The sequence below is a fragment of the Rutilus rutilus genome (genome assembly GCF_951802725.1).
Source record: "Rutilus rutilus genome assembly, chromosome: 23".
NCBI classification, from domain to species: domain Eukaryota; kingdom Metazoa; phylum Chordata; class Actinopteri; order Cypriniformes; family Leuciscidae; genus Rutilus; species Rutilus rutilus.
The window spans coordinates 16,456,353-16,483,961 of NC_140233.1; the positions used below are offsets into that span (position 1 = coordinate 16,456,353).

The 27,609-nt window shown below is 39.4% G+C and overlaps 1 protein-coding gene across 12 annotated transcripts in view; it reads right to left on the minus strand.

Moving 5' to 3' along the window:
• cadps2 (Ca++-dependent secretion activator 2) overlaps positions 1-25,572 on the minus strand; it is a 153,667-nt gene extending 128,095 nt beyond the window's left edge. For 6 of the 12 annotated variants that reach the window (XR_014626027.1, XM_084397480.1, XM_084397488.1 and 3 more), the window contains exon 1: positions 24,937-25,494. Coding sequence is in view for 11 of the 12 variants with exons in the window: in XM_084397480.1 (XP_084253606.1) it covers positions 24,937-25,242 (306 nt within the window). In the remaining variant the exon portion in view is untranslated. Of the gene's footprint in view, positions 1-24,936 lie in introns of all 12 variants that reach the window. The other 6 variants (XM_084397489.1, XM_084397487.1, XM_084397485.1 and 3 more) reach the window with 2 other exon arrangements.
• Between the last annotated feature and the right edge of the window lie 2,037 nt (positions 25,573-27,609).

Genomic DNA, 27,609 nt, shown 5'->3' on the forward strand with positions numbered 1-27,609 from the left:
CCGTGATTAAAGCCTACATAAAACTGCATTCTCAACCTCATTTAACTTTTGTAATGTGACATATTTCAAAGCGAAACGATGTTCAACAAGAAAAAAGAAATGTTGGGAGAAACATTTTATTGATTGGACCATAAAACCAGAGCTTCGACAGAGTTTACAGTCAATTGTGGAGAACTACTCCCCCCCCTCCTGAAATGCCACCAGGAGCCACATTTGAAGTTCACCCTTGAGAAGTTCACCCTTGAGAGCATCTCAATGCTAACACCTTACTAACTGTACATTATTTGTACTTGAAATACTATGTTAACGATTACCGAGATTTCAGTAAGGCTAAATTAACTACATTAGTTAATATTAACCAATAGCCAATGTGCCTTAGCCACAAAGAAAAAGTAGTTTTTAGAAGTGGAGTACTTTGAAAAAAAGATGTTTTTCTGTGAAATAGCATACGAGCACAATAAGACCAAGAAAAGTAAACAGTGTCAAATCTGATTTCATACTGACTTCACAAAAATCATGTAGGACAGAACTCAGAAGAATAGGTGGGAGTGACTTGCAAAAAGAAAGTTCAAGACATTTACATAGAAAAAGAGAGAACAGGGAACAAAGACAAAGATCAGACATTCAGACGAGACAAGTGGCGGGCTGAATGATATTGAAGATGGAAAATAAAAGAAACAAGGAAAACATCTCCCTATGGCTATTCTTTCAAAGATGAGAGGATATCTAAGTAGTGGCACAATTAGGTTGCAGTTGATGGAGACACTACATGAAACAGAATAGCACTCCAGACCAGCAATAAGAACCAGACTCAAATGATAGGAACCCACACAAAATCCTTTCACAAGCAGCACCACGAGTAGGTATTTGTATTTGTATTTGAACAGGTATATGTACTACCTGTCATAGTTCACAATTTGACATGTCATATGAAATTATCCTGACAAACAGTCTGACAGTACTGTCAGTGGTCTGACACAAGGAGATGATGTGTTGACAGACTGGCACTGAAGCTTGTTTGAAAACTCCTCCGGAAATCCAAATGCTGTCAATACGTCTACCATTAAGTCAAACCAATTTTGTCTATCTGAAACCGAAGGTTACTTTTTTTAGGCAAGATGTAGTCTTGTGAAATGTTTGTCCCTTCCTATTGCGAAAACACTGATTCCACATGTCAAGTTTGGATCTCGCTAAGATCTCATCCTTTCCCACGGGAAAATGAAGGAGCTGTGGGTAGCAGTAGGGGAGAGGTACCACGGAGCATCTCGCTGTCCTACAGGTCTGTCACGACTGCCGTTGCCCTAAAGCTCCTCTCTGCTCACCGCTGATAAAGAGCTGCATGCTGTGTGTGAGTGAGTGTACGTTTACACACCCACACCATGTTTTCAGCTGTTCCTTCTTATTTCCGAACCCTCCGAATGCTTTGAGAATGTGTCATAACTTGTTGAGGGAAGCGAACAAGGTGGTCTGAAGGTTCTGAGCTTGTCAGTTGGACTAATACAATCAAGTCATGTAGACTAAAGTCCCCAGATACAACCCATCAGAAAGCTTGGCATGTGTTTCCTTTTTTGTTATTCTGGTACCTTTCACACTAGTGGGTAGAGAAAGAAAACTCATTGATTCTGGCTGTGGCCTTTTTCCTTGATTTTTTATTCTGAAGGTGCAATTTGACATAAGCGAAAAAGATGCAATGAGAAATAAAGGTACAGTCTGTTCTACATGTTATACTGCTGTGTACCTGGATGTCAATAGTTCTGCTGAATTTTCCAGTGGACAACAAATCAAGTGTTGTGAAAATCAGATGTGACCAAGCATAAGACAAACCAGACTTCTACCCCAACTGTCTTGTTTTCATTGCCATCAAATTAAATATGTCATCTACCCTGACTAAGGGCTTTTTTGTATAGGTAATCCAGTGGGACTTGTGTAATTATTGTAGCTGGGTACACTACTCATTTTCATTCAAATCTCTGCTTATTACTTTGCAGAATCTCAGCACCAGAGAATGTCCCTCGTTTGAAGTGATATATTGGCATGCTGTCTCTCAAGGGTACGTAGGTGGGTGACTGAAGCATATTTATCTGCATACAGATGTCCTCTATAGGCGATTGCTCGCATTCACCTCCTCTCATTCAACAGCATCCGCTTCCTCAATCTCTCCACTCCTCCTCGCTTTCCTTTTTCAGCCACCATTCTTGTACTGCACTGAGTCACACAAAACGTGAGGCAGAAGGGAGCTTCCGGCATTCTCTGGCACTATGCTGCCAAGTGTGAGAACCGTTACCCAGATAAGGAGCTTGCAATTATGCTTTTGACCCTTGACAAGCTCTTCTTCCTCTTTGCGATCTCGACCCTCTGTCACTCTTTAAAGTGACAGAGTCAACCCTTCAATCTCCTGATCTGCACTCTTTTCTAACATTTCAAGCCCTCTCTGAAGCCTTGAATTTTCCAGCTCTTAATCTGAGCTCAACAGACTCAAGGCTCTCCACTTCACATCACTACAATCACCAATAAGATCTGTATTAGATGTAAAAGAAAAACAAGAAAAGGAAAGGTTTTTGATTTGTGAATTGATATATATTTTGATGGTCTCACAAACAGCTAGAAACAGGAGATAGAGAGTAATATTTCACAGTAAACAAATGAAAAAGGTATTTTGAGATAAGATTTTGAATATGAGCATGCACAAATTAGATTTGAGAGCTACATGGAGGGTTAGACACAAAGCTGTCATGTGGACTACTTTTATGTTGAAAGGTTAGTTAATTTAAGGTAAGTAAATATTGGATCAAATAAGTAAGTAATTAAAAATAATAACACATTTACATTAGCCCTCAACCTCTAAAATTTTGAAGTTGCAAATGAATTGGCTTCTACCTATGGGCACAACCACACACACACACACACACACACACAATTGAATCAGAGAATAGTGCAAGCTGACGGATAAAGCATGAAAGTCATAATGATCGCTTATATAAAGTGTCATTCCCAATTTCACACAAAAGGATCTACCGAACAAAGCACGTTTCATTCAATCAGTAGTGGAAACACACACACACACATATATAAAAGGACATGCCTGGAAAGCGGGTTAATGTTTTAATACTGTAAGATCTTTATGTTTAATCCAATGTTCCCATATTGCCATATACAGAATTACTAACTTCCGGATCAGCATTCATATTGAGTTCTGTTCTATGCACAAAAACAACAAGACTGCAGAGTACAGCATATCATGTAACCACCAGTAGGAAAGCTTCAGTTTTGAGACAACGGGTGTTCTGGGAGCAGTTTGTCAAATTAAATGGGCATTTGCTTCTTTACTGCAGCCATTTATACTTGATTTATTCACTATTTAATCTATGTAATAACTCAGACAGACTTATAAAAGCAAAAAGTGAGAATTTCAGCAAATAACGATGTGATACTTGAACAGATATTCAGATCAACCTAATTTTTGAAAATCCAAACAAAACACTACCAGAGCCCGTCTACGGAGAGCCTTGGCACTCCCTATTCAGCCCCATTGTATTGATTTTGGTTGCAGTTCCATTAGAATTCCACTGGGGGTGATCGCGAGCGAGTGCAGACTGAATGGGAGTCAATGGGGCTATACGGCTAAATGTGTCTCTTTCACCCGATTGCCGTTGAGAAATCTCAGATTTTATTGTAGGCTTTGCAAGTTCAACATGGGTTATAGGTCGAAAGTTGAATGAACGAGTACTTATTTCTTTTCGATTTCTTACAGGTTGAGTTGTTGTTGCCCATAACACGCTAGCATTCTGCTAATGACGTCAGCATTCTGACGTCATTGACATTTTAAAAGACTTTTTAAACCAAATAAGTGGCTCTAAAAAATCTAACACCCAGCAATGTGTAATTTCTTTGCATCTCCTTTCGAATACAACATTCAAATTACTAGACAAAAAATTATATCCTGAGAAAAGTGGATTTTGAGGGTTTTTCGCCATAGACCTCCATTCATTCTGCACTCGCTCGCGAGCGCCCCCGCATGGACAGAGACGTGTTACTGCAACCAATCCAGAACCCGGAAGTAAGCAGAGAGTGCCAATTCTCTTCCTATTAGACATTCTCTGACACTACCTAACACGAAGCTGCCATTGGCTGTGACTAAATAAGAAGCAACACCCTAGCACTTGGTTAGCATGTTACAAACCCTATGGGCATCATTAGATAGAGAGATTCTGACTGAGTGAAACCATTCAAGAAATAGACCAAGGTTTAATGGGGATGGAGGATGACATACAGATATCCGGATAGCATTGTAAACCGGACAAACAAATCATTAATTTCGACCATGCAGCTCAGTACAGATAAGACAGCAAAGCTGATAGATTGTCTTTGCCCTGCATAACGCCATGGCACTTTTACCACACTGCAAAGTTCCAGCTTGGCTTCTGGTACAGCCTAAACCTTTTTCAGGAGAAGACAGAGATTACCTGGGTAGGTGGGTAATTACCCTGTGCAGGAGATTTCAGAGAGCACAACAATTGCATTTCAGAGTTGTCGCCACTCCACAACGCCTCATTATGCACCTGCTGTTCCCTACAGATTCTCACAAAGCCGATTCTTCTGCAAGGTCATAACCTATCTCCAGACTCCGCACAAACAGTGAGTTGCTCACAGACTGTCAGTGTTTGAATACTTCCTTTATACAGTACACTTGCCCCAAATGTAGACTATAGAGCAGAGTGCAAAGCAGGGTAAGGCCCCACTGAACCTTGCTGTGACTTCCTATCGTTGCACTGCAAGGAGATGGCCTTACATAACACTGTGTGGAGATATGCATCTCATGGAGAGCAAAACTGACAAGGGAAGGGAAATGTGACAAAGAAGATGGGACTCTGCCTCCAGCGAGGCATCCGCCTGCCAATCTCCCCCATCAGAGTCAAGAACTCATCTCCCGTAGAGAAACAGAGGCAAGTCTGCTTGCATAAACTAAATCATACAGCTATTCAGAAGAGGAAAACAGACCAAAAAACTATGCACAAAACTGTGCTAAGGGATTAGACATATGTGTAGGGATGAGTGGGACATCCATCAGTGTGATTTCCAGGCTGCTGTTTGCCATCAAGAAATGGATAAGCTATCATAATAGCAAGCACATGAGCGCAAACATATGGGGCTTCTCTTCATAAAAATGGGAAACAATGAACAGATGAGAAAATAAAGCTGAAAAAAGAAAGGAGGGATGCAAAGAGAAAAAGGTATGAAAGAAATGCAGGGAGAAAGCGAGAGAAAAAAGCCTCAGCCCACTTGACAGTCAGAGTGTAAAGCAAAAGGAAAGCAAACAATTTGTGAGGACAGAAGCAAGCTCTCATCTGCAGGGAATCTGGCACTGGCTCTGGCTCATAAACAGAGATTAGTCTCCCAGTGGGCAGATATTCACATTTAGATTTAGTTATTCAGCAGACACTCCTACTCATATTAGCAGTGTACAAACATACTGTACGAGTAGCCATTCCTTATTTATACTTGTACCTACAATCCTACATATCAAATAAAAATGTGAAATGCTATAAAATGCTTTAAAAATAGATTGGAACCGATCAATTGGATCCATCAGTTGGAACCGAAACACAGAAACTGGACTGCAGTCATTTCCCAAAATGTAGTTTGTATGGAAATATCACACGCTAGCAGAGAAAATACTGTACCAGGTGCAGCAATCGCAATGCTAGAAATATTGGAAGAAAATTATAAATATTGAATTTGGGTATGGGTTTAATATGAATGCATCTCTGAAGGGAACTGACTGTCTTCAGAAAAGTTTCGGTGGCATTTTAATTTCCTCTTACCTCAACATAATCCCTATTGTGTACAGCGGTAACCAATTAAACACTATATCACTGCTGTTCCATAAGTGCCACCTACTGTCAGAGAGTGAATTTGCATTTTCATTCAGTCTGTCTGCTGTTGTTGTTTTGTGCAGGCATGTTTTATGTAGCATCATTTCACAAAGCTAAAGTCAGACCATTCTGTTTTTGCTTTAAATCCTGAAATGATCTAATTTAAATAAAAAACAACAGCTCTTGCTACATGTGTGTAGCATCTTTGTTTGGAGCATGATACATGCAGTGGATGCCTCTAATTTTAAAAGGCCAGTCTAGCATGTGATAGAACAAATAAACAACAAATAAATTTGCCAAATAAATCAATAAATAAATAAATGTTGTGCATACCATTTTGCTACTAAATATTTTCATTTCACAAGTTGGGACTGACCACATATTACTAATGTCAGAATGTTCAGGCTCAGGACTCTAACGAAATTCACCACACCGAAAATCAGTCTTGAGTCCCTTGTTCACCCAATACACAATGGCAGGGTTGAGCAAAATTCAGAATTGAAAAATTGAGTTTCAATTCATGAGTTCAATTTAAATGAACTGGCCATGTCCACCAGAAAGCTGAAGTGGATTTTGAACTGGAATAAAAGAAAGAGAACGCTGGTTACTGACGTAACTGTGGTTCTATGAATGGTGGAAGACCGCCAGAGACGGTCAATGCATGGTGGAAGGAGTCTAACGCATCACATCGAGAATCTCGTATCAATTCAGTCACACATGACTTAAACCGATGACATGTCAGAAGCTATATCAGCTTCCGAATACGTCACGGTCGGTCTCTTAGTTATTCTCTATCAGAGTGACCAGAGACTCTGGCGGTCTAGCACCATTCATAGAACCACTGTTACGTCAGTAACCAGCATTCTATTTCACTGTTCCAGACCGCCAGAGACGGTCAATACATGGTGGAAGACGAATGTAGCCAAGTCACGACGATGACGAAGCTCAAGTGTTTCCTGGCAATACAGCAGAGTTGAAAGTAGTAGGAGCCACATTAAGTCTATAAAACCTTGTGAATGTGCAAGGTGATGCCTATGATGCCTCACATATCTGTGAGAGAGGCACACCACGTAATGCTGCCCAAGAAGTGGCCACTGCCCGAGTAGAATGTCACTTAACAGATGCAGGCAATACATGGCCTATTGAACGATATGCTTCACCAATAGTGTCCACCACATAGGGCTGCCTTGTCCTCCTGTATAAATGCCGCCAGCTGAATAGGTCGGTTGGGCTGAAATGCTGGGTCCGCCAAAGTGGAACTTGATTGCCCTCTGGCCCCCGCCTGAGACACTGCAAACTCACTGACAGAGCATGTAACTCACTGACTCTGGAACAGAAATGCTGTCTTCATAGAAAGGCTTCTAATATCTGCCTGTTCAACAGGTTTGTAGGGTGCTGAACACAAACTGTCCAACACCACCCGTAAATCCCACTAGGTACTCACTACCCATAATGGTGACTTTAGATGTACAGCTCCCTTAAGAAAAGCCACCACTGGCCTATTTGCACCAATTGACACCTGCACCATAGGATCCCAATAAGCTGACAGGGCAGCCACAAACACTTTAAGCGTGGCTGGAGAACGTCCAGCATCCCAAAAGTACTTCAGGAAGTCCAACACCACACTGATAGGGAAATCAAATGGGTTGAGAGCACAATCTGTGCACCATGAGACAAAGCGCTTACACTTACTGGCGTAAGTGTGATGTGTTGAAGGTGCTCGAATATTCCTTACTCCCGCTGAACAATGAGAGAGCACCCTCAAACCCCAGGGGCTAGATGCACAGCTTCAGCCTGTCCGGAAAGGGATGCCACAGTGCCCCATACATCTGTGACAGCAGATCCTTCCGCGATGGCAGGGGGTGAGGCGGACAAGTTGTTTAGAGTTGATTAGAGGCTGAACCAAGGCATTCCTGGCCAACAAGGAGCCACTAGAATAAGCCTGTGATGCTTCTCCTGCACTCACCTCAGGATGGGCCAAAGGAGTGGAATTGGGGGAAAGCCATGGAGGAGAAGATCTGGCCATTTGTCAGCCAGAGCATCCTGGACCAATGAAACCTCCTCCACCTGCACTGAAAACCATAGCGGACAATGTGTCTCGGTCTCTGCTCCAAACGGGAAAGTGAGTCCGCCACACTGTTGCAGCAACCGGGAATGTGAGTTTCTCTGACTGAAGGAAAGTGCTTGTTTCCCCACAACAGAAGCCTTCTTGTCAACCGGAGACAGGATAGGGACCTGGTGCCCCCTTGGTGACTGATTAAAAATACTACCGTGGTATTGTCCTTCCTTACCAGAATGTGTCTGCATGATAGTTCATACTTGAAATGTCTCAGGGTGAAAAATACTGCCCACAGCTCCAGGAGATTGATATGAAAAGTCCTTAAATGTGGGTCCAAACTGCCCCGTATACCTCGGTGCTGCCAAAGTCCTTTCCACCTGCTGAGGGAGGCATCCGTGGTTACCACCTCCCTGTGTCCTGGAGGTGGCCCAATCAGCACTCCCCTTCGAAGAAATTTGTCCTTTCTCCATAGTATCAGAGAGGCAGCACAACCGGTCATGACCCAAACCAGCGTGCGTCGATTGTGAACCGGTGACAAATGTTTGGCCATCAACCAGCGTTGGAATGGACGAAGATGCAACAGGCCTAGCTGAATGACTGATGACGCCACTGTGAGAAGGCCTGCCAGTCTTAGGAAGCTGATAAAGGGCAGCTTGCAATGGACATGGATTTTTGCTAAGGTTGTCTCCAACACCTGCCTTCTACCTTCCGTGAGGGTAGCTCTCATTGCCCTGGAATCCAAATGCATGCCCAGAAAGCACACTGGCTGACTTAGAGTTAGGCAGCCTTTCTGAAAATTCACATTTAGACCCAAGGTAGCGACATGAGATAACAGACTGTGCTTGTTATCGACAGCTTGCTGAGGTGATCTGGCGCACAACAGGCAATCGTCCAGATATGGAAGGATCAGCATGTCCTCTCGTTAAAGTGGCTCCAGTGCCACCTGAACCACCTGTGAAGACCCGGGGAAAAAGAGAGAGGCCAAATGGAACTCTGAACTGTTACGTCCTGCCCATCCATAAGGTCCATAGGAACTAAACACGTGGAACATGAGGCAGCCATAACGCCTATAACTTTAAGAAAAACAACCCTGGTCAACCAATGGGTTAATAGCAGCAATAAATATAACACTCGTGTTAAGTGGTTGTCACAGTAATTGCACGCAATAACTAATGCCCTGGTTTACTAGTGAGCGCAACTGCAACGCAAATTGAGTGCAATAGGTATGCACACGTGGTGAAAACAAGAACCCTGGTTAACCAATACGTTTTAAATAGGATGAAATCAGGGTCCGAAATTAACACCCGCCAAACGCCAAATGCGGGTAGATTTTCCATTTAGCGAGTAAATCTCAGAAGGCTATCCGCCACACTGGCAGGTGAATGTTCATACCAAAATATGAAATATTCAGCGCGCCCTTTTCAGCGCGCACGCGCTCTTCTGCCTCTTAACGCTCTCATCTGTTGACGCCGCTGAGGAAAAAAGATATGTGAAGCTCCCGCCACTGGAAGAAGCGGTCGCTGCCCATTTGTGTCCTCCCACTGCTGGCAGCAAAGGCCGCGCAAAGCCGTGCAGAACGTCTTCAGCACTCGCGGATCGTGCATACTCCGCCGCTGGCCAGGCTGCTTCTGCTATACACACCATGGCCGATTTTTCGCGAGAAAAGGAGTTTTCTCATAGTGTTCATAGCAATGCAATTCTCGTTCCCTCATCTCTAAGGGAACCGAGGTTACGTAAGTAACCGAGTACGTTCTGCCTTCCCTTCCACATGAGTCAGGTAACAAAACTGACAAAAAATGTTTTTATTTCACCCCAATGATAGTAATATTTAATATATTTCTCTCATTTTTATCAATATATAGATTTTTTTTTATTATACATTTCAAATTTTGCTCTGGACAATTTTTTATGTTTGTATTCAACATAATACCTTATTATCTCAATTAAATGTACTGAAATTAATGTATAGCCGCTTTCCGACCAAGTAGTTACAGGAACTTAGTTCTAGGAACTGTCCACTTCTAAACAGTTCTAAGAACTACTCTCCCCCAAACTCAGTTTTGCTGTTTGCGTTCGCACTGGCCAAGCGGCCATAGGAACTGGTCGGTAAGGGAGTGACGCAAGCACGGTGACTTTTATTTTGACGGCACGACGGACCTGAGAACGCCAGAGCAAACAATGCTCGCATTCTCTGTGTTTATTAGTTAGCGATCTGTCTAACAGTACTGTTTAATATGTTATTAGATAGAACTGTAATAGAAAGTAGACAGTATATTAAAAAAAGGTTATTAGCCTATGCCGTGTGGTTGATGTCCAGTGTTGCTAGCTGGGCAGATAAACATAATCATGTTTGGCTTGGTCCCCGCAAAGTTGCGTTGGATTTTCTCTTCAGCATAAAGGTTTAGAGGCCCATCTATCACTGTTTTCCATGTTTGTATAGTTAGTTTCTGGAGTAAATATATAGGCTATAATCTGTGTGTTTACATTCTAGCTGTTTTAAAAATGGCGGGTGCTGGTGTTCCGCGTGCGTTCGGTCAATCAGCGTACACTAACGTCACGGGTAGTTCCTATAGTGCTGGTTTAGACCCTACTCTGAAGTAGGACCTAAATTAGTTCCTCCAAATGGGAGTTCCTAGAACTAAAATCGTTCCTAGTTCCTGCGGTGCGAACACGCCGACATCCGGGTACTTTAGCCAATAGTTCTAGGAACTGTGAAAAGGTTCCTCCGGTCGGAAAGCGGCTTATATGTGACAAAAAAAGGCTGTTTATTATTTTGGCCGGTAAAAAATATGCTTGGCTGGTGGATTTTTTTCATCTACCAGTCCCCGTGGCAGGTGAGCCAAAAAGTTAATTTCGGACCCTGGATGAAATCTATAAACTGCGCACAAATGTGTGTCTTTTCAAACATCTCTCTATCAATCAATCTTTCCAACTACCCATCTTATCCGTCTTTCCATGAGGACTATAAACCTTCAAATTTAAGGCTAATCTTTTCTCAGAAATCATTTAAACAAGTCTTTAAGACAACATTTAAAATTAAACTGTGGGATTCTATTAAAAAACACAGTCCTGTAATTTGTTTCATTTTAATTTCTTACATTTAAATTCTACTTTGCAATTCTGCATCCATTTACTACCTCAATTCAAAAAAAATAAAAAAAAAATAATAATAAATAAATCACAAAACAATTTTTTTAACTCAAAATCAAAAGAAAAAATAAGTCTGACTCAGAATCAGGCCAGCATGTCATCAAAGATTCAACCATGAATTTCACATTACTGAGGGAGATTGTGAGGGCATATTTCAAGCTGAAGCTGAACTGTATGGACTTTGCAACAATACAATGACTAAAAAAAAAAAAACAATCAAATCCACAAAGGAATGGATGAAAGAAATGGATGGAGAGTTACAGAATGGGAAATCCCAGATTTTCCAAATAGAAATGCTTGCATCTTAAACCGGGTAGTATAGACACGAAACCCCTAAATATCACACATTTGACTGCAGTTTCTAACTGTATAAGCTCCAACATATAGTGGATCTCTCGTATTAGTATTCAAAACATCACCCAATTCACCTCAAACTCTCAACATTTATTGACAATGAGGACTTCATGTAATTTCCTCACTGCAAAACTGTAAACAGAAACACAAGGATATTTATTTTTATTCATGAAAAAGTGGTGTTACAATCAAACATCTTGCTAGCATTACAATTCTGATCAATCATCTGGGGGAAGTATTACACAACAGTCTTATATGAAACATTTCCCTCACTTGCATATTACTGGGAGATCCCCGAAATGTGCTAACAAGGCCGTGAACAGGTGCATGACGGGCTTTCTATCAATCGTGCGAGTAAACCATTAAGAATGAAACACAAAATCTGATTAGCAATAGTTTACCTTCCACTCTTCATTAAATTTTAATTTTAATTACCTTTGAAACTGAGATTTAATGACAGACAGTGTATTTTTGCCTTGAGACAGTAATGTGCGATAATGCCTACAGGGATGTCGGTTTTATTTACAAGTGAAGCACATCTTGGCACCTTTATTACACCTTCCATATTTCATGTTACAGAACTAGCCAGTGGCAATAACAACATATAAGACTATGACATTCAAATAATGAGTGCAATCTGGATTACATACAAATAAAGGGAACAGGCTGAAGCCACTTTTAGTGAGCATCCAGTGAAATATGCCTAGGATCAGTCATGGGCAAAAAAAGGTGACAGAATCCCACACATGTGCACTGAAACGGGCATCACATACATTGAATAGATTAGAAGTTTTATGTGCTCACTCGTGTCCCTTCAGATTTTTAAGTAAGAAATGCTGTGGCAGAAATCAGGCAACAGTGTGAACAGTATAGCTGCATTTCTGCTACTTGTCTAAAATGTATGTAGGCTGAAATAAGTAAAAAAAAAAAAAAAAAGAAACAGGCAAAATTAGAAGTTAGCATAACACCGGTCCCCTCAACAAAACAAAACATTATGATTTTTCCATAGGCTTTTGAATTGTTGCAAAAAATAAGCTCTCAGATCAACAAAAGTTTATGATACGTAATTTTCACAAATGAACACAACTGTTATGAATTTTGAAGCCTAAATACAATCACCAGAAATAATAAAAAGCTAACCTTCCGCTATAAATGAACCACATCACTGTCGCTCAACTTGTGTGATGACTTTTAATGTCCCCGACAACATCAGTAGTCCCATTTAGCAACTTGTTAGCAATCGACTTCTTCAAAAATACGTCATTCCTGCAGCAATCTGTGTAATTTTTCAGTAAAAAAAAAAAGGTATTTAATTTACTTTGTTAAACTGAAATTTCTACACACCCTCATGTCTGTACAAACTCACAACTTTTCCTCACAAAAACTCAAAAATGCTTGTTTTTGTGATCTCTTACAGTCAAGTTCAATTGCAATTTTACATCAGGATCTGAACACTGGTTCCATTGCACACTAAACACGATACTGGATAGTGCAAAGACAATCCTGTCTTTTACTTACTAAGATGTTAAAAAGTGTTTTGTTTTTGTTTTGTTTTTCCTCATTGGTCATGTCTTATCTCACTGACGGCATTAAACGAGCCAAGGGAACCATGGGAACTCACAAAAAAATCTTATCCTGGAATAAGCTATGTGACTATTTAAATAGTCATAATCTCCTTTTATCCCAAAATGCATGAAAATCTCAAGTATTAGTCAGTACACAAGCCAATCCTGAGTTATATAGCATGCATTTTACCTGTAGTACATTTTTGCATGTTTCAATCCAAATGAGGCTTTACAACACATTCAAGATGCCCATATCCAAATCCATTGTTTGTTCGCACTGAATTTCAGTCTATCAGCATGTGCTCCGAATAAAAGCACAGAAATGCACTTGAATGACACAAAAGTGGGTTGACAGCATGGTGGCTTTGGGAAAAAAATACATGAATGTTGGCTTAATTGAACCCATAGCTATTTGTTACGAAGACTACATGTGTATAAGAAAGAAAAACACTGTAAGATCAGTCATAAAATAAATTTAAATTCAAAGAGGGCAACAGTCATCCGTTCAGATAACTTCGATAACAGGTTTACAGATTCTGAAAGTGTGTTACTTTGACAGTTTAACTGAGATTAAAGAAGTGCAGTAATATTATGTATAATAATGCATTCAACATATGTAAGATCTTGAACAAAGTCATCCAGACACTCTGGACAGCTCAAAAGACAAAAGATGTGTGTATGTATCCCTAGTGACTGTAAAGGGGTAACCGGCAGCATACTTACGCTGACTTTCTTCTATCATGTGAAGTGGAATAGCAAAAGTGAAAGATGGCTGATCACATGCAGCACAGTAAAGGAGTCCTCTCACAACCTGCACCATATCCATGAGGAAAATAGTGCCTCAAGGAATACTTGAGTAGCACCTGATCAGATCTGCAAAACCAGTAAGGTTACCTTCTCATTTATGCAGCAAAGCTATTTCAATGAGCCATGACAGAAAAATCAATAATCCGCCCCTAGCTACTCTCAAGATCTCCTCCAACTGAGAATATTTATTCAACATAGACTAAAGGAAGAGTTATTTCTTCTCGATTTACGTATAAATAAGGGCAATACTTGTGTCGTCTGACTTTTATGTGGAGGCCATGTTGTGCCCTTAAGCATTTTGATTGAACAATCAAATTCTAAGTTCAATGGAGGTCATGGGGTTTTATTGGACATGCACAATTCAGCTTTCTTCTGTTTTTCGCACACTATGACCTGGAGGATCACATAGACTCATATTTGTGAACACTGACTACGTTTACATGTGCACCAATGTGATTATTTCCAATAATCAAAGTATGGAGTTAATTGAGATGTTTACATGACACGAGCAAACCTCTTCACTCCCGTTTACATGCAGTTTTCATTATTCTGATAATTCGCTAAGACGTGTGGTTATTTTTACCGCCATTATACAAATAATGAACTCAGAAACAGTAGCATGTTACTGGCCACTGTTTTAATCTAATTACATCAAATGCAAAACACAAGTTATTCTGAAAGGTTATTCGACGCAGTGATGAATATCGCAATGCCACTGCAACAGGGTTTGCCTACATTGCATCGTATTCTTTGCGCGGTCTCTGGATGAAGATACAGAGAAGAGACTGTGTTGAAAGCGTTAAGTGATTCGGAGTGGAGGGAAAACTTCAGAATGTCTCAGAGTTCATTCATGAAGTTGTGGGAAAAAATGCTTGATCTGTGTACGTCCGAGCACATGCGCACTTTGGAATAATGTGATTAAAATGGCTGTACGCCACATAGTTTAATGCGAGTATGGTTACTATTATTTTGAGCTTAATCACATTAGTTTGATCTAAGTATCGTGTTTACATGAGGTAAAGTTTATTCACAATATTGCCAAAATCCCATTATAATCGCATTATGAGGGTGCATGTAAACCTACTCATTGTAAAGCTTCTGTCACTTCAAAGAAATAATCTTAATAAAGAACATGTACACTTACAAATTTAGCCAACTATCAGGCCACAAGATAAATCGACAAATAACTTCCAAATCAATATTAACCTTCAAGATCGCTTCTGACGATTTCAAATACCTGGGGGTCTTCTTTACAATACTTTTGTGGCGAGCAGGACCGAGAGGGCGGCGCGAAGCCGGTGGCCTGATTAATGATGATCGACACCTGTGAAACGCACCGGTCTCGTATCTCTCACGGAGAAGCGGAAGCATAAAAGGAGGAGAGACGACAGTGGAGATGGAGAGAGGCCAGGCCGGGATTTTATTTGATGTTTATGTTTTATTTGATGTCCCTCACGGGCGACTGCTGTCTTTTTTTTTCGTTTTGTATTTGTTTTATTTTTGATATTAAAGTTTGTTGAATGTTCGCCGGTTCCCGCCTCCTCCTTCCCACAACATCTGACTGCGTTACAACTTTATTTGCGAGCAGTTTATCTAGCCCTTTATCTCTTGTAGGTCGCATTAACTTGGTCAAAATGGTTATTCTGTATTCTGTATTGACAGTATTTTGCGCTCATTTTTTATGGGGTAATAAACCTGCTCACTTAAGAAATACCTATGGCTACCTACCTAAAGCCTTGCACTTCCAAACTTCCAGCAATATTACTGGGCCTGCAACATTAATAAACTCCTCTTTTAAAATAGGGATAGCTACTCTGACAACTGTTCACCATGGGTGCATACAGAAACATTGTCTGAGAGTACACTTGACACTATTGTTTGTTCTCAACTTCCTTTAGTTCTAAGAAGGGTCTCAAATAATCCTAGTCACAAATCTGGGTTCAATTTAAGAAACATTATGTCACAGTCTCTATTCAAATGCCTATCTCTAACAAACACTTTCCCCCATCCAGTTCAGACCCTGCATTTCACCTTTGGTCATAATGGCCTTCTCAAGATTATTGACCTCTTCGAAAAGGGAGTATTTGCCACGTTTTACTTCTAATCTAAACAATATAACCTACCCAATCATCAATTATTTCAGTTCTTCCAAATTAGACATTTCATACAGAAGCAGTTCCCTCACTTTCCTAATCACCACCCAGAAACACACATCGACCACTTTCTTGATTGAAATGTCAACCATAGGAATCTAATCTCTGTCATATATAATTTAATAAATCGGACCATACTGACACTTTTAAAGATACTTGGGAGCATGACCTAGGACTTGCTATCTCAGAGGATCTATGGCATAACATCTTGAACCAGGTACATTCCTCTTCCATTTATGCCATGGTTTACTACAGTGTAAATACTAATCAGAGCACACTTAACCAATGCCCAATTAGCTGCATTTTTCCCAGACAGAAGCGCCACCTGCAACTTTCTGAACTACATTAAAGACCTACCTTGATCACTGGTAACTGACAAGAATAATATTTGTCAGCTATTAGAAGGAACTTTTTTTCTGTTTGATCCATTTTATTTTTCATTTTATTTTATCTTTTCGTTTGCTTGTTTCTTGTCCAATGGATCATGGAAGGGATTAATAATGGACAATGTCTTACTGTTTAACTTGTCATCAATGTACCATTCTGTATGGTCCATTGGTCACACAAAACAAAAATAAAAAAAGATTTGGACATGTACAAGTAAAAACATGTAAAAAAACATGTACACTTGTAAGTCAGTAGGGCTCCAGAGATTTTTCCTTTACTATTTCTATGAAGAGTGTACTAGTGTTGCTTTCGTCAACGAAAATTATGACTAAATATCGTCGTCGACGAACCTTTATCACGTGACGAAAACGAGACGAGACACAACGTAAATGCTGGTCATGTGACGATAATTATAATTGAATGTATAATGCAATATTGTTGACGAATAAAAACGAGACTAAATGTGGTTTACAAAATAAAACCTACGCTAAAATGTCTCTTCATTTTCGTTGACCAAAACGAGACGAGACGAAATGTTATGACGTTATTTCGTCTCGTTTAGTCGCGTTATTATTATTTTGCAGTATTTCTGTTTCCCGTGGCTCACTTCAGGGGCTGCATCAGGTCGCACTGCGCAGACGCAGGCGACATCACTTCCTCAAGCCCCACTCGCGGCATTATTTAGAAGATGCAGCTGCAGTGAGTTAGCGTAAACGACAACAAACAAAGTTAAGTCTGACGCCCGTTTCACACATACTCCGTGTATGCGGTGCAGGAGCAGCACGCGCTATAGTGCTTTCACATACCAGTATGCTGTGTTTGCAGTGCGTAACTGATCCACGGCTGTACCACAAACACATACTCACTATTTTTATTTCAAATCCAGAATAGTTATCAGTTACTTTATTTTTTTATTTTTTTAAGTTTTGTCAGGATTGCAATTCTCTTTGTTCACATATACACTCTTTAATAGACGTAATTCACTTTTAAGCACAATTTAAACAACGTATTATTCAATGCACTTCTTCTATATAGATTTATAAGCAAGTGGTAAAATATTTTGCCATGTAGTTATATTAAAATCGCAAACATTTTAGTATGAAACGAGTATGAACATGACTAAAACTAATAAAAACTAAAATGACAGCTTGACACAAAGACTAGATTGAAGCTAAAATTAAAACAGGCCGCCAAAAACAACACTAGAGTGTACATTTGTTTAATGTGAAGAGGATCCAACTGACAAGGTGGTATTTATGTAGTTGAAGTGAGGTTTATGAATTCAAAATGAAAATATATATTTTTTTATACTAATGTAAACCACTATACCAGGATCCATGGCAAGTGCCTTTCTAAATAGTCACTAAGATGTCAAGGTTTGGCTGGTTTTTACTAGCATGACCCCTTTAGCCCCTGCTGGTAAACGCACTAACTACACTGTCTGACTGCAAATCTGACTGCAAATCTAATCTGAAATCTCCATTGATGGCCATTTTAAATAGATTTAATATCTGATACAAATATTTCATTATATTGTAGAAGATGTCCCTTATATTTTTACCTGTCTGCTGCCCTTGTCCTAGTTCAGACTAGTCGCTTATGGTGCCATCAGCCAATCAACATTGTTTTGATGACTTTCTCAGGTACAATTCTCCTCGACAATCCACCAAGAACACATGATCATTTTGAAGAAAGGGGTCTCTTTTCTCAAGTGCCACTTGTTGTTTGTGAGAGGGTAGTTTATGCATAAAATTAAGATTCAGACGCATTTCTGAAAGGTTAAGATTAGCACCAGGAATTGGAATGTAATTTATAGGTCTTAGAGGTACAGAGCTGATAACCGGTTATTATCAGCCCTTTTTATAACAGTTGCTTATATTTCCAGCTTTAGAAGTGTACATGAATTATATAGAATCTAAAAACACTAATAGGACGAGTCCAAAAGCTGTATATGTTAGAGGTAGTGGGTGTGTGCTGGTAAAAATAGCATCTGTGCTTGTTCTCATAAGTGATTCTACATTTCACCAAGGGGGAGAGAAACAATTTCAAAACAAAGCTGCTGGTCAACGATATAAGCCACATTAAAGCTCTTTCACATATTTAATTAGTGGACCTTTTATGCAAAATTCACTTTTAAACGGTGTTTGAACAAAAATGTGAGTTGGCTGTGTGTACACAACCACGCTATAATGATTAAAAAAAACACCCTCTCCTTTTTTTATATTCCCCATAAATCATAAACAGTGTCTCAAAATGAGTTCGCGTTTCAATACATTGACGTCACAATGGAACAGGCCCCGACCACGACTGGTGACAGAGTCTGCCCTACTAGCTTAGATCCTCCCCGGAGTGAGTCCTTCACACTCCGTCATGTTTATCTCCTCGCTAGAGCAGCTAGTGGAAACACAAGACTGCTTCCTAAATGTTCTGTTAATGGCTGTATCAATGAACACAGAAATTCGTTTTTCCATTGCCTTTCGAAACGCGTTAGACGGATGTGTTTGACCGTTGCGCTCGCCTCTCGCATCTTTTACAGCATCTCACGCAGGAAACGGCGTTTTAAAAGTGCATAGCTCAAGTTAGGGTAAGTGTGTCAATTAAGCCCACCAAAATCTAAGTAGGTTTTTTTCATAGATATTGAAATAGTTTATAAGAAAAATAATTTGTTAAAATGCAAGATTTGTCTCTCATTTGAAAATTTATTAATTATTTGATGTACATTTTAGAATATAAAATTAAGATATTTTAGGAATAAAGTCAGAAGTCTGGCATGGGCTTAATTGGTACTTTGGCTCCATTTAAGCCCACATGTATTCCAAATAAGCCCACATCATCATTGATTCACAAAATATAAAAATTAATTGATTTTAAAGAAGTAAAACATCAATATATTTATTCAGTGACAGGGAAGTATTAAAAAAATTCCTTTGGCTAATGTTTGATTAGAGGCCTGGGTGGGATGGGTAGGTGTTAGTGGCCTTAAGTCGGCTTGACTGGAGTTGTAACTGGAGTCAAGCTGGAAGTTTGACTGGGTGTATCTCGGGACCTAAGCTGAGTTGGGGCTCCAGACTCTGGGGTTTCGGGGGGTCTCCTAGTGGGCCCCCCACACTGGGAGTATGCAGCCTTAGGTTGGCTTGACTCTGGAGTTATGCCCGATCAGTTCCACAGGAACCATATCTCTGGAAGAAAGCCGAGTTAGGGCTCAATACTCCTGGCATAGGGGGCCCACTGGGTGACTCCTCCATGCCTGGAGTCTGGAGCCCCAACTCGGCTTGGGTCCCGAGTTTTGCCCGGTCAAAGCTGGACAGGAAGTGGCAGTATCTCGGAGCCGGACGGAGCTCAGGACTGCGGGTAACGTAGGGTCCCTCTGGGACCTCTCCATGCCCGGATTCTAAAGCCTTAACTCAGCTTGGCTCCCGAATTATGCCCAGTTATACATAAAGGACTTTAGGACAAAATGGGCTCTATCTCATTTGAATGAATACATGTAATTTGTAGGCCTAACTAAATATAGTTGTAAATTAAGGTAGTAAGTAAGGTAAGGTTAAAAGGTTAGTAAGGTAAAAGCACACAAAGAAATGTTATCAATAAAACACTTTCACAAAATGTATCAAAGTTTGCAATTAGAGGGATTCCTCATTGAAACACTTAAGGTGGGCTTACATGGTTCCACAGGGAGTAATGGTGAAAAAAGACAATGTTTTCCTTTAAAAATGTAAGATATGTTTACAAATACATGCATGGAGCTTAAATATACTGTGGACTAAGTATCATAGCAATTTTCATTATGCCCACATTGAGAAATGTTACGTTTTTTTCATTCAAGGTTAGCTTGTGTTGGCTATTGCATGCGTTTTGTGGCACTGTACCATTTAAGCCCATCTTAAAAAAAGGAATCTTATCTACAAAACAATATATTATGTATTTATTTGTAAATTAATGTAAAATGAATCACAAAACATGTATTGTTTGCAGTTCACATGCTTAATTCTTTGGCAGTCTAGCCTTCCTCTAAGGCTAATGGTTTGACCTAGAGATTAGCTTTGAACGCAAGCTAATAAAACTATATAAAATGATAAAGTACTATTTGTTCATACACAAAAAACAATACATTTATCTCTTATTTGACATAATATCAATGTAATTACCAAAGAAATGGCTGAAAATTGCAGAAATGTGTTGATTTCTGAAGGGTCCCGAAACACCAAAGTTTTGGGGTGACTTTGTGTGAGGTCCCCTGAGACAGCATGCACATGGGTGGGGCTAACTCAACATTGCCAAATGTGATTGGTATGCAATTAAAAATGCCAGGGAAGTAACAAATCACTGGATTGGTTAAAATAATGAGCAGCATAAAATATTATTTTCTCTTTTTTTTATTTGACTTCAAAGTTGAAAGAGGGCTCAATGGGTACACTTACCCTAAACTTTAAAAAAACGCATTTTGACATCTTGCAATTTCAACTGCCCGCGTCTCGCATATTTAGACACAAAGACGCGTTGTATGTGAACTACATCGAATGAGAGAGAGAAAAAAAACTAGTGCTGTCAATAAAAAAAAATAAAAAAAAAGATTAATCACACATTTTTCTGATTAATCGCAATTAATCGTGATGAAAAACTCAAACTTGTTTTTTATACGTTTTTTATATATTTTATGTTATAATTTACAGTTAATTTCCAAATTATTGTAGAAACAACATAAAGACAGTTTGAAGGCCAGTATCACTGCTACTACTTGATGTCTCGATGAAAATATATATTTTTTAAACATTAATTATAGCCATTCAACATTGTGTAATTGAAAGATATCCGTTTTTTTTTTTTTTTTACATTAGGCTTAAAAAATATAAAAACTTTTAATTTAAGTGAACTTAAAACAATCCTCACATAAACCCATAATAAATGTCATATTTACCTGTGCCCTTCCTACCTTGTCTAACAGGTAGGAAATATACAGAAATGTAATAAAGTTATCAAACCGTCTTGTGATGGATTTTTTTAATGAATAAAATAGTAAACTGTATATCAAACTAATCATAATTCTAACATCTAACCTTACTTCTTTAGGCCTAACATTCTACCACTTGAACAAAATGTACTCTCAAGTTTGTGTCGAAATCAGTGAAAAATTCTGAGATGCTGGCTAGACAATATAAAAAAATATAACAGTCGAGACTCGAGAATAGTCTCATGACATATTGAGTAATCAACTGAACTTCTAACCTTTTCCATTTTTTAAATAATTTGAGATCTAAGTTGCTTCTGCCTAGTAACAGAAGGGTTTGCATATGAAGAACCAATCAAATTGTAGGGAAATTATGTAATGTATCATGTAATTTTCGCCATGCTCCTATTCTATAAAAACGGTTGTATTCTTTTTTGCTGGTGGGATTCTCTCTGAAATTTTTCTGAGATCCTCCGGCCATGATTAAAGCATATTCAAAGGCATTGTCTTAAGTCTGTCGGTTATTATTGCTGCGCAGCAAATTAGTTAGTGGAACAAGTTATTTAGCGAAACACTAGAGATCTTACTTCTTTACCCAAGTGACAGTATGGAGTGGGTTAAGAACACTAGAGACCTTATTCCCAAGTGATAGTGTTTGAACGGAACGAGACGTCGTTCGACTCTTTGTGAGACTCTTAGGCGGGGTTAGATTGCGGTCAGGTAACTATAATTCTTAGGCATTTTATGCGGTCAGAATAGGTACACTTAGGCGTCAACCCGAGCGGTCAGAAGTGAACTCAACTGGGTTTAATATTTTCAGGTGCCAGGGACACATGGTAATAGTGTTGTCACGGTACCAAAATTTCTGTATTCAGTACCAATACCAGTGAAAATCCACGGTTCTCCGTACCGCAGAGCAGTTCGCAGTTCGCACCGTTTAAAAAATAGTCGATCTCCGAATGCGAATGAACTTACTGTGAATTTTAGTTTTGTTTTTATATGAGGATCCTTTTTCAAATACAAGGTCAATATTGATTTTCACTAACGACAAAACAACAAATTATCCGTGATTTATATAGAACTAATCTTTAAAAGCTTTCCATCTTTACTCTCCTCATGTAACATTGCATTCGGAGATCGACAAGTTTCTCCTTTCCACAAGTGCTTGCTCTCCCGTCCCGTGGCGTCTGTCGTTGCTATGCAACCATGAGGCGCGCCTGGAAAAACGAGTGTGCCGCGTCACTTCTATTATGAGCGCGCTTGCCCCGCGCCTACATTTGGAATAACGAATCAGCACGCGCAAAAACTCGCTATGTAAACGGCCACTTATGGCAAGATGATATTAGCCTAATCCAAAATATTTCCATATGTCTCTTTCCTCCTTTCTTATCAACAAGTGGATTTACAGCCACCACATCAGCAGAACCACCGGTCGCCATGTCTCAACGCTTTAATAAAGAGGACTCGCAACTGCACGCGCTCAGTGCATGCGTGCATGCATGCGCATCATGGAACCGGGTTTGAACGGGTCCTCGGTACCACCGGTACTTAAGAAAACTTGGTATCGTGACATTTACATTTTTTTAGTACCGACTTGGTACCGAAGTACCGGGTCTTTTGACAACACTACATGGTAACCTAAGTCAGGTGCGTAGGGGAAATAAACTACCAGTCTGCACTGCATAAATCATAAATATAAATTAATTAATCTTTGTTAAAGCTACAAAAGTTCTTGAGTCAAGAGCAGTGAGTGATTTTCTATGTTACTTTTGGTTCTTTGATTAACTTTAATGATAGACAGCATTAGTGGCTGCTGTCACTTTAAGATCTGCCGCCGCTTACGTTCATTTAAGACTTTAAGTCATTTAAGACTGCTCTTATGAGGATACTCAACCAAATGGACATTTTTCCATAATTGTGTGTTACTGCTCGGTCAATCGTGAAAGAGAACTTGATTCTGGCGCATAAAAAGGGGCATAATGTGTCTCCTTTTAAGGGGATATTTCACCCAAAAATGAAAATTCTGTCATCATTCACTCAGACTCATGTTGTTCCAAAGTTTGAAAATTAGCTGATAAGCTAGACTTTCAATGCATGGTCAAAAATGTTCCTAAGATGAATGAAAGCATTGGTTTGGAACGACAGAATTTTCAGTCTCCCCACAATATACTATTATGACAAAAAAACTATATTAAAATGACCATGATGCAGTGTGACCAAGAGTAACCATTTAACTTTTTTTTCCTAAGTAATTTTTATTATCATCCATCTCATCTGCAAGACAACTGTTTTATTGGCCTGAAGCAACATGAAAATTTTATCAACATGATAAAAATGAAAAGATACTTGAGGCAACATTTGGGGTTCCTCAGTCTTCCACAGTGGCAGAACCCTCTTGAGAGCCTCAAGGCACCCTTCTGGAGGTACCTCAAATATTGTGTTCACAAGAAGTTCAAAATATGTTTCAAGTGCCTCAAAGCATTTCCCTTCTGATGGGGTTACTGAGAGAATTACTGACAGTCTTTAGAGTTCTTGCATGAAGTTGCATGTTCCTTGGAGAACTGACCATTCGAAAGGGTGCCTAGAGGTTAGCTAAAGGAGTCTACCAGTGAGGTAGTCTGAGATCCCCAAATGGCCCCTGAAATGATATACAGTGATATTGCACCCTGTTACCTCAGAGTAACAAATCCATTTTGTACACATTTTAAGCACACGCTGCATATAATCTGACAACAGAAATATGAAGAAATGCCATGAAGCAATAAAAAGTTTTTCTTGGTCACACTACATCCTGGTGGTCATTTTTAAGATCCTTTCCAGGCATGGAGCACAGGGTTGCTCATTTTTGCTCTTTTTTCCTTCAGAAAAGCAAGTTTAATATTTTTTTCTCACATCATAAATAAGTCACATATTGGTATGCCATGTTGTTTACGCGATGAATAATATTGTGCATAATGCAGCTGTCATGTTTTTTTTTTTTTTATAAATGCATTATTCATTATTAAAATACCAAACTTCAGGTGAATTAAGGTAAAAGGTTAATTAATACTAGTACATTTTATAAAGATTGTCATGTTGCAGTTAGTGTAAAATCACACTAATACTTTATATAAGAAACTCGTTTAACATTATTTAACATCACTCAATTTCACTACACAATTTTAAATAAATAAAAGCATGATTGATTTCATTCCATTGTCACATGTTGCTTTAAGCAACATACCTAAAAAGGATTTGTTAAAGGAAGTCAGTCTTTTGCACAAAAAAAGCAATCAAAAATGTTCCAACTTCAAAGTCCCTGCAATAGAGAGGGTCAAAGCGTGATACTAACCTTTGCTTGCACTATTTTATCAATGCTTAATTAATTTAGCTTGATCCTCTAAATAGCCTAGTTCATAGCTGACACAGGTAAGAGGACCGTAAACAAACATATTTCAGTCACTCAGAAGTGTGATGCACAAGAATTTGCAGTTGTCAGACTTACAAATCTTCTCTAAACCCTGTAAAAAGTACGCTTCTTTTGTAAAAAGACAGAAGTTTGGAAGCAGCAACATCAGTGGATTGAGTTAGGTTTAGTGCGGCACGCGCGCATTAATTTCAAGCGCGAAATATTCTAAACAGTGGTTTAACGGTCACTCACCTTCTGCTGACGACGAGCCATATCTGTGGGCTGTTTAGCGTTAAATGGATACGCGATACATCTCAACACAAACACATAAATCTGTAGTTTAATTTTCCTCTCAGTCTCCTCTTTCTTAATTCTCTCCTGCTCGGTTTTGTCCGCCTCAGCGGGAGAAGGGACCTGTTCCTTGGGTTGGGTACGCGGGGCGTCCGACGTCTTTTCGGGTTTGGTACTCTTTTTAACAGGTTTCCCAGTTTTAACGGGCGGTTCGTCCTCAGGTGGTAGTTCTCCCTCAGATTCATCGCTGGAGGACGGGTCCAGCATAGTCGACACAGTCAAGAGGCGACAACTCCTCACAGCTGTGGGAAAAGCTACGAAACCCGAGAGGTTTCTGACAACCTCGACCACAAAAGCGGAGTTTTTTTCTGAGAGAATGACAAAATGTGTCAGTCGCGAGACTTTTGAGGGCGGAGTCAATCCGAGAACGATTCGGTGACGATGGGATTGAGCCACATTCTTTTTTTTTCTCTCTTGAGAACAGAGCGCGAGCGTGTGGAGGTTAGTGCAGTGCGAGACAGGTAGGCAACCTGTGGCACGGACAACATGCAACACGTGGGAGGTTCCCTTCTTAAAGGTGCAGTCTGTAGATTCCGATACAACTTTAATGATTTTTCATGTTACATTTTACACCACAGTATATTGGTTAGCACATTGATATTCCTAAAATCAGCTTTGCGCCTATTAATTTTTATTGATTTCAAAATCAATGCCAGTCAATGCTCACTATAATTCTTTGTGCATGTTTTTTTTTTTTGTTTTTTTTTGTTTTTTTTTGGCATGAAATCTATAGATAGACCAGATATAAATGTGAAACTGTATTAGGTAGGTATATACAGATATTGATAAGTATAATTCACAAAAAGTCCTGGCTGTGCAAAAGGATCGAAAAATGAAATGTAAAGTCAGCATGTGTGTCTGCATCCAAAATTGCTACTCTCTTGAGTAATTAAGTAATTAGTTAACAGCCGCTAAAAAGTATGTTCTATATAGTATGCATGTGTGTAGAAAGTAATCTGGACTTACTATATTTGCCCATAGACTGTAAAAAAAAATAGTATTTGCCATGTTGTCATTATCACGTGACCTACCAGCGTCAGTTACGGGGCTTCACTGCCATACACAAATCCTCTCCGTGGCCTCATGGGATAGTAAAGTGTCTTATGCACACTTCAGACTCCCGGCAGAAGTAGTAAGTCATCCGGGTACTTTTTACCTACTAAATTTGGACATACTTATTTTATCACATGCTGTTTTTGTGTTGGATCCACATTTCAAAAATCTACTTTTTTTTTTTTTTTTTTTTTTTTTTTTTGATAGGACAGTAGAGATTTTGACAGGAAAGCGTCGGGTGGAGAGAGAGGGGAAGGGGATCGGCAAAGGACCTCGAGCTGGGAATCGAACTCTGGTCGCCGGAGGCGCAGTTGCGCTATGTCGGTGCGTTAACCATGGGGCTGGCGCCGACATCCGGGGACTTTTGACATACTTTTTTCAACCTACTATGCTTTGGGACATACTTATACTAATCTCACATACTATTTAGGATGGATAGTGTGGACATTGGGATGCAGGGAAGGGCAGGACTTGATTTTGTCCATGGGAATTGATTGGATCATTGAATCGTTGTCGCTTGCTATTGTTGCGATCTCGTGAGTGACAGGTTGTCTCGCCCTCGCCAGTGAACACTTCATCAGAAAATAGATGTGGCTGCAAGAGGAAGGGGAAGTTATACTGATTTTAGATTATACTGTTTTGAAATAATCCATCAAGTGAATGATCGACATTAAAGTGAAAAATATTACAATCATTACAAAATGTACCCTCACAGCCATTTTCAATCACAGATAATTTGAGGTAATTTGAGGTAAGTGTGGCACGCATTAACTTCAAGCTCAAAATATTCTAAACAGTGGTTTAGCGGTCACTCACCTTCTGCTGACAGCGAGCCCTGACTAAAGCAACCTTTTCACTGCTTTCCATAGACTGAACCAGAAGTCATTAATTTCTAATGGAGAGTCACACGGGCTTGAACAGAGTTGCTACCCTCTGTGAATGCAGGATTTTTATATCTAAATTGTGCATAGGTGCGTTTAAATTTTTAACATTTTCTAACCACCCAGTATGTATCCCAACTTTTGTCTAACTTTAGCCTACCCAAAACACTTGCTTCTTCTAAAGAACAGACAATTATCTTCAATAAAAGGAGAGGAAATGTTTGCACTCCTTTATTTGAGCCGTCAACAGAAACATGTCAGGTCTGTATCATAGGTGAAAAGGCAGTGAAAAGGCACTTCACCCAGTGTCAATGGAAACCTAATTTAATAATGTGAAAAATAATAATAGTGCAAAATATCTGAACAATAAAAGAAAACCACAGTTCATATTCAGCTTGCTGACCTGTCTACCTAGGGAGAAATTATATGATGTTGATGATTCACAGCGCTCGGAGAAAAGCTATTCCTAAAGGTTAAACTCAATAGTCCTTGCACCATAATTAAGTAGAAATAAGTAGTAAGTATTAAATACATAATCAGATTAGACCCTTCATACAGGCTGTCGTTAAAGCAGACATTACTGAACAGTGACCTTGAATTACAATGGCTGCAGGATCCAAGCATAAATTGTGATAATGTG